An 8672-nucleotide genomic window follows, 5' to 3' on the forward strand; every position below is an offset into this window, starting at 1 on the left:
GTGTTTCCATACAAATTGTGAAATTTTTTGTTCTGGTTCTGTAAAAAAGGCCACTGGTAGTTTGATAGGGATTGCCTTGAATCGGTAGATTGCTTTGGGTGGTAGAATCATTTTCACAATGATGATTCTTCCAATCCCAGAACATCTTTTATTTCTTTTATCAGTGCTTATAATTTTCTGCATACAGGTCTTTTGTCTCCTTAGGTAGGTTTATTCCTAGATATTTTATTCTTTTTGTTGCAATGGTAAATGGGAGTGTTTTCTTAATTTCACTTTCATATTTTTAGATGTTGTTAATTTTAAAAATAGCAAATCCAAAACTATATTTGTACCAAAGGCAATCTATTTGTTTTCTTTTAAATGTTTTACATAAATTAAATACTTTGTATTTTCTCTGTTTTTCCAGGCAGAAGAAGTGGAAACATACTTGGAAAACCTTAAGGAAAAAAAAGGCTTGTCTGGGAAATATCAAACATCATCAAAATTGTTCCAAAACTGCAGTGAACTCTTTAAAACACAGGTAATATTTGATAGTAGTTGGAGGGAAATAGAAGAGGTGAATAATATGATGGCTGTATTTTTGGTGATATGCATTTCTCCTCAATTCCTTCTGACAGAAGCAAGTTAGAATCATGTTCTGATAGGTACATAATCAACCACTTAAATATTCATCTCAAAGAGAGGGTGTGCTTTCCTTTGTGTGTAAAAAGCAAAGCCTCAGTATTTTTATTATAGTAAAATATATATAACATAGAGTTTACCATTTTAACCATTTTTAAGTGTGCCATTCGGTTACATTAAGTACATTCACCTTGTGCAACTATCAGCACTAGCCATCTCCAGAACTTTTTCATCATCTTCAGTGGTTACTTCATAACGAATAAATAATAAAAACACCCACCCCCACTTCCACTCCCACTTCCCTGGTAACAACTATTCTACTTTCTTTCTCCGTGAATCTGACTGTTCTAGATATCTCAAAGAAGTAAAATCATACAATATTTTTTTGGCTTCTTTAACGTAACAAAATGTTTTCAGGGTTCGTCCATATAGCATGCATCAGAATTTCATTTCTTTTTTAAGGCTGAATAATATTTCATTGTACGTATATACCACATTTTCTTTATCCATTCATCCATTGATGGACTTTTGAAGCCCTCATTTTTTAATCCTCTTGTCATCTCATCTAATTGATATACCCCAGAATCAACATTTTTAGATTTTCCTACTATAGACTTGAAATCAAAGGGTTGAACTTTACAGCTTTTTTCGAATATAGGGGAAGAGGTGAATAATATTGTTTATTTTATTTTATTTTGTATTATTATTATTATTATTATTTTTTTTTTTTGTGGTATGCGGGCCTCCCTCTGCTGTGGCCTCTCCCGTCGCGGGGCACAGGCTCCGGACGCGCAGGCTCAGCGGCCATGGCTCACGGGCCCAGCCGCTCCGCAGCATGTGGGATCCTCCCAGACCGGGGCGCGAACCCGGTTCCCCTGCATCGGCAGGCGGACGCGCAACCACTGCGCCACCAGGGAAGCCCTTATTATTATTATTTTTTGGCTGTGCTCTGTGGCTTGCGGGATCTTAGTTCCTTGACCAGGGATTGAACCTGGGCCATGGCGGTGAAAGCACCAAGTCCTAACTACTGGACTGCCAGGGAATTCCCAATATTGTGTATTTTAATGCTTATATGTATGTAATCATATAAATGGCGTTTATATTATAAAATTCTCTTTTCATAGAATCTGACCCCAGTTTTTTGATAGAAAAATTATGTATTTTATAGGTGTTGAAAATAGTTATTTTAGCTATAGCCTTTGCTTTGTCTTTACTGCATTTAAATACTGCTTCAGATTATTTAGCACCTTTCCTTGAAGAGGCAAGTTCATGGAAAGTTAGGTTTTCTGTCTCCTTACTAGAAGTAAAGTTTATTGATAAGAAGTTTTTTACTTAATAATTATTAATTGATGAGCAAATGAAGTCATTGATAATTGAACTACAAGGGTTGTGTTCTTGTCATACCGTAGATTTTATGACCTCGGATAAAAAGAAAATAGCTTTAAAATAGTGGAAGTATGGTAGAAAAGGAAAGCTAGGCACAATGTGATGTTGAGTAGGGGGTTTTCTGTTGGTTTTCCAAATTTATCCCCCGGGCTAGGAGGATTGGTTGGCCTTTCTTGGATTTGATTGTGGAAAGTTACCTGTTATATATTGTTGCCCAAGGTTCACTACTTTTAGATCTGCTATCAACTTTCCAGGGTTTTGGCATAAACCCCTCTTCATAAGGCTTCCTCCTCCAGTCTAATGTAGAGTTGAAATACATGCCCTAATTACTCAGGAAGGATAATGCCTCCTTTGATGATAACTGGTAAGAAAGGTAATTAGTGGAGGTTTTTTTTACAGGCGTGGCATGTGTTGTGATGGAAGGAGCAGTGGACCTCAGAGTTAGGAATCTTAGGTTCAGATCCCATTTCTGTATCTAAAGCTTTATAGCTTTGAGCCACATTTTCCTCATCTGTAGAAATTCAGGGAACTATGACATCCGTTTATACTACTCGTATGTTTTCTGTCTAAGGTTTTGTCAAGAATGACAATATCTATAATCTTATAGAAAAATTGAGTGGCCAGTTTGATTTGATACTATTTTTTAATTTTTAGCAAGGTTTTACTCACTTGTTTGTGGTTAATTGGAAGTATTTTGTCTGTTAATGCCATAATATTATGTTTACTTTTATAATATGTTTTGCTTTAACTGTTTCTGTGGATTTTGAGCTATGCTTTTCTTTTGCTGTTATACATCTTTAATTTTAGTTTTCTATTTCTTTCATAGAGTTTTTCTGGGGATTTCGTGCATCGATTGCCTCTTTTAGGAGAAAAACAGGAGGTAATTGTTTTCCTTTTTATATATTTCTGAGAGTAAAGTAGAAATTCTGAATTAATTTTCTTGTTTGTTTGTTTGTTTGAAGGCCAAGGAGAATGGAACAAATCTTACCTTTACTGGAGACAAAACTGTAAGTGTGATAGGGAATTTAGGGCATTGAACACATTTTAGTGTTCTTATGTTTGTTTATTTTAAATTCTTATGCTTACATTTAAAAAGAAACTTAAGAATGGAAGTTATACACCAAAATGTTAATAACGGTTATATCTGGATGGTATTGTGAGTGATTTTTATTTCTCTTTTATGTTTTCTGTCTTTTCCATGTTTGCTACAATCAGTCTGTATTGTTTTTTAATTATCACCCTGTAAATGTTATTTGTAAATAGTAAGAAAATTTTAAGGAAGAACCTTAAACTCCATGTAAAATCTTGTGATAGAATATAATTGGAAGAGTATATCTCAAAATTTACCCTTTTAAAATGTACAATTAAGAGGTTTTTAGTTGTATGACCACCAATCACTGTCTAATTCCAGAACATCTTCATCACCCCAAAAACTAACCATGCAGTCATTAGCCCTCACTCCTCATTCCACTGTTCCCCCAGCTCTAGGCAAACACTATTCTTTCCATCTCTGTGGACTTGCCTGTTCTGTTCACTTCATATAAATGGGATCGTACAATTTGTGGCCTGTGTCTGGCTTCTTTCACAATTTAAAACTCTGTTTTAACTTTTACTTCCTTGTACAGAGCCTTAAGATCAGTCGGGTGAGCAGTTGGGGCCTACTCAGGCCTCTCTTGGGCTGCTTACTATTTTACCATGATTTTTATAATTAACTCCCAGTTTGATGTACATTGGGTTGCTTCCAAATTTTCACTGTTATGGATAGGATCATGTTCATAGTGTCTAACTGTATCTTTGTGCACATTTATAATATTTTCTTTAGCCTAAATTCCTAGAGGTGGAACTGTTGGGTCCAAGTATATGCACAGTTTATAAATTCTTTTGTAATGTTTTGTCAAAGTGCTCTGGAGAAAAGTTGTAGTGATTTGTGGTCCCAAGAAAGTAAGATTGCGTTTCTCTCTTTCCTCACAAACAATGGCTATTACAATTTAAAACAGGTTTATGCAGTTTTTCAGGTTAAATTTTTGTAAATTGTATTAAAAAATAATTATTCATGCTGAACATCCATTTACATGCATATTGGCTGTTTGTAATTGTGCTTTTATTCAGTGGTCTTCTGTGCATAGCATACTTTTAAGTTCTACTGAAGGCTTGAGCCCTGTTCCTAGTGATTACAGCTGGCTGAAAAGATGACCCCATTGAATATCACAAGTAATATTTAGAAATATTTAGTCTGTTTATAGTCAAAAGAAGTCAAACAATTATCTGTCCTTTGATTATTCTTCCTGAAATTGAGCCTAAGAGAATACTTTATAATCCTATTTAAAGGATACTAATAAGTTCAGTATCTCTATCCCCTTTTATTAAAACTCTGATAAAACATGTTTTTTAGAGGAAAGGGCCTCTCTCTGTCCCTTCCCCTAATAAAAGATTTAATATCTTGATTAACTGAGTTTTCTGGTTTGATTTAAGGAATAATGTGATACGTTTACTATTATAATTTTTTTTTTTTTTTTTTTTTTTTTTGCGGCATGTGTGCCTCTCACTGTTGTGGCCTCTCCCGTTGCGGGGCACAGGCTCCGGACGCACAGGCTCAGCAGCCATGGCTCAAAGGCCTAGCCGCTCCGTGGCATGTGGGATCTTCCCGGACCGGGGCACGAACCCGTGTCCCCTGCATCCGCAGGCGGACTCTCAACCACTGTGCCACCAGGGAAGCCCTATAATTTTTTTTTATATTAATAAGTTTTATTTTTTGGAGCGGTTTTAGGTTCACAACAAAATTGAGCAGAAAGCACAGAGAGTTCCCACATACCACCTCCACAAATGCACACTCACACTCCCACACCATCAGCATCCTGCAACAGTGTGGTACAGTTGTTACAATTGATGAGCCATCATTGACACATCATTATCAACCGAAGTCTGTAGTTTACATTAGGGTTAGTTCCTTATGTTGTACATTCTTTGGGTTTTAAGAAGTGTAAAATGACAGATAAACACCATTATAATATCATACAGAATAGTTTCATTGCCTTAAAAATCCCCTATGCTCCAGTTATTCATCCCTCCCTATCCCCAAGCCCCTGACAATCACTGATTTTTTTTTTTTACTGTCTCTATAGTTTTGCATCTTCCAGAATGTCATATAGTTGGAATCATATATAGTCTTTTCAGATTGGTGTCTTTCACTTAGTAATACGCATTTAAGGTTTCTCCATGCCTTCTCGTGGCTTGATAGTTCATTTCTTTTTAGTGCTGAATAATATTTCATTGTCTGGATGTACCACAGTTTGTTTATCCATTCACCTATTGAAGGAGGTAGTAATAATATCTGATAGGTTTGTTGTGAGAATTAAAGAAAGTAATAAATATTACATGCTTAACAGAGTGCCTAGCCTATGAATATTATTTTTACAGGGTCAAAATATCTATATTTCAGAGTTAAGTGCAAACTTTATCAAATCTTGGAATATGAGAATCAGTTCCTTTGAGATTTGTAAGAGGTAATTTTTAAGATATGTAAAATCAATAGCAGAGCAGCTTATTATACTAAAGTTTTACTGGTTAATGAACAGTTAAGTTCAGGAGAGGTTCAGTGGATAAATAGGACATGATTACCTGTAACTTTGAATATGTACAGTTTTCTCACAAAGTGCCCCTGCATCTTGTCAGAAAGAGACTATCAGGCAGAGGTAAATCAATGTATGATTCAACATGACATTTATGTCCTTAAGTTACTAAGATAACCTAGTAAATGTAAAGCTGAAGAATCATTTAATCTGCTTTGTTTTGACACTTTGAATTTGTATCATGGAATATAATTTTTGAACTCTTGTTCAGAATTTTCTTGGGTTGTAGGATAATTTTAGCATTTGAGAAAAGCTGTGGCTCCCTAGGAAAATGCAGAGTCTATTATCCACTTTGAGGGGTTTCATAGATTAATGAAGCTTACCCAGAGGTCTCTGGATAAAAGTTCCTTTTAAGACCAGAAAGTAATAAATTGCAAGTCTAAGTAGTAGTGCCTCCTTTCAGACATGAGGAAGAAGCAGCCAAGCACTTTCTATGTTCATCTCCCTTGTCTTTCTGTTTTAGTCTTGCTTTTGTGAAGGTCCATAGTCCATCTAGCAGTTAAGGCAACACATCCTTTGATGGCTTTTTGGTAGGGCTGTGCACAGACTAACTGGCTTTGGATCAGGTAACCAGTTCCATAAACATGGAGGCTATTTATTCTACTTTCTTGACTTTGGGGGACAGTGACTCTTGCTTTCCATATAGCCTAGCCAAGATTAAATTTTTGATATAAATGTGAGACCTCGTTAGCAGAAATTGTGGTGGTCTTGGGAAGGGCATTGAACAAAGGGAATTAGATTCAGGAACTGGTGTTTATAATTCACCGATGTCATCATGGGTGGTTTTTTCCAGGTGATTTAAATTAAATTTCTTTAGTTTGTTTGGGATATCTGTGTAAAATATAATCTAACATCTTAGCATGGCTTAAGTAGAGTTTCATTTTAGGGATTTAAATTGAGGTTTTCCTTGTTAAAAAAAATGTTAAACATGAGATTTTTGTATATAACAAAATATGAGATGTCCTGCCTTTTAGTAATTTATAATTAACCTACTTTATTCTATACACTGTAGGCCTGTTTGTTTTGTTTTGGCTACTGTTTTAATGAGTAAAAGTGAAGGAATCAACCAAGTTTCTGGGCACATTCTGGAATGAAATATTCATATTGTGTAATTAACCTGTGGGGTTTTTTTTGGCCACTTAGTATTTTTTAAATTAATTTTTATTGGATTATAGTTGCTTTACAATGTTTTGTTAGTTTCTGCTGTACAGCAAAATGAATCAGCTATACATATACATATATCCCCTCTTTTTTGGATTTCCTTCCCATTTAGGTCACCACAGTGCATTAGAGTTCCCTGTGCTATACAGTATGTTCTCATTAGTTATCTGTCTTCTACATAGTATCAATAGTGTATATGTGTCAATCCCCATCTCCCAATTCCTCACCCCCCTCCCGCCAACCTGTCTTCTTAATTCTTAAGATTGGGAGACTTGATGTCTTCTTTCTTCTGTAGGTAATGCATGAGCCCTTGAAAACTTGGCAAGATGCACCATACATTTTTATTGTACATGTTGGCATTTCGCCCTCCAAAGAATCATCAAAAGAAAATTCACTAAGTAATCTTTTTACCAGTAAGTACATTTTGTTTCTTTTTATCATTTGTATTACTGTTATCTAGCTGTGTCGCATGGTGGGTAGTGTAAAATTGCTTTAAAGAGGTAATAACAAGGGGAATTCCATGGCTGTCCAGTGGTTCGGACTCCATGCTTCCACTGCAGAGGGCACAGGTTCGATCCCTTGTCAGGGAACTAAGATCCCACAAGCTGTGCAGTGCAGCCAAAAAAAAAAGAGGGAATAATAAATTAAGAATGTTGTCAAGTATAAAAATTGAGGGAGAGAAATTAACATTTTTCTGCATTCAATATGTATGTGATAGGCACTTCAGGTATGCTTTCTTATTATGTATTATAGATACTAGATTTCATTTTCCTTCATTTGATCCTCCTGCTTTTAAAATTTTCAATTAGTATTATGTTCTCAGTAGACTTGTTAAAACTTAGTTATGAAGTCAAAACTCGGAAATTTTTAAATCAGTTGACTTGGATTATTTTTTAATGTCTCAAGTTTTCTTAGTGTTCTCCTTTCTACTTTTGCTGCCCAGTTTAGGGATTCATCATCTCTTAACTAGAATTTTACAATAACTTACTAATTGGTCTTATCTTCTGTGGTTTATTTTTTTGTTTCTTCCTTCTCCTTTACAGTTTTCTTCCCTCCCCTGCTTTCTCAAGTAGAATGTTGAATAGAAACAATGATGGTGGCCATCCTTTCTTGCTCCTGACTTTATTGGCAATATTAGCACATTTCACCATTAAGTATGATGTTTACTGTAGATTTTTTATTGTCTTTTTTTTTTTTTTAGATTTTTATTTTATTTATTTTTTGGCTGCGTTGGGTCTTTGTTGCTGCATGTGGGCTTTCCCTAGTTGCGGTGAGCGGGGGCTACTCTTCTGTTGCAGTGCGTGGGCTTCTCGTAGCTGTGGCCTCTCCTGTTGCAGAACACAGGCTCTAGGCACGTGGGCTTCAGTAGTTGTGGCACGCAGGCTCAGTAGTTGTGGCTCCCGGGCTCTAGAGCGCAGGTTCAATAGCTGTGGCGCATGAGCTTAGTTGCTTCACGGCATGTGGGATCCTCCCAGAGCAGGGCTCAAACCTGTGTCCCCTGCATTGGCAGGTGGACTCCCAACCACTGCACCACCAGGGAAGCCCTACTGTAGATTTTTTAAAAATATTCTTTATTTGGTTCAAGATATTTCTTTCTATTCTTAGTTTACTAAGTGAATTTTTTTCTTTTTTCTTTTTCTTTTTTTTAGTATTGAGAATGAATGCTCAGTTTTATGGAATGCTTTAACTGTATTGATTAAATTAATTATATAGATTTCCTCATTTAATCTATTAATGTGATGCATTGCATTAACTGGTTTTCTAATGTTAAACCATTCTTGAATTTCCGAGATGCCGCTATTTGGCCTTGACACACACACACACACACACACACACACACACACACACACACACACACACACACACACACTCTCT

At 35.8% G+C, this 8672-nt stretch overlaps 1 protein-coding gene across 4 annotated transcripts in view; it reads left to right on the forward strand.

The window, feature by feature from the left end:
- TMEM87A (transmembrane protein 87A) overlaps nucleotides 1-8672 on the forward strand; it is a 46797-nt gene that overhangs the window by 9859 nt on the left and 28266 nt on the right. For all 4 annotated transcript variants that reach the window (XR_008618622.1, XM_007104857.4, XM_055088292.1 and 1 more), the window contains exons 4-7: nucleotides 407-520; nucleotides 2834-2887; nucleotides 2970-3014; nucleotides 7093-7210. Coding sequence is in view for 3 of the 4 variants with exons in the window: in XM_007104857.4 (XP_007104919.1) it covers nucleotides 407-520; nucleotides 2834-2887; nucleotides 2970-3014; nucleotides 7093-7210 (331 nt within the window). In the remaining variant the exon portion in view is untranslated. The remainder of the gene's footprint in view (nucleotides 1-406; nucleotides 521-2833; nucleotides 2888-2969; nucleotides 3015-7092; nucleotides 7211-8672) is intronic.

Source organism: Physeter macrocephalus, chromosome 11 (genome assembly GCF_002837175.3).
Source record: "Physeter macrocephalus isolate SW-GA chromosome 11, ASM283717v5, whole genome shotgun sequence".
In the NCBI taxonomy this organism is placed as follows: Eukaryota; Metazoa; Chordata; class Mammalia; order Artiodactyla; family Physeteridae; genus Physeter; species Physeter macrocephalus.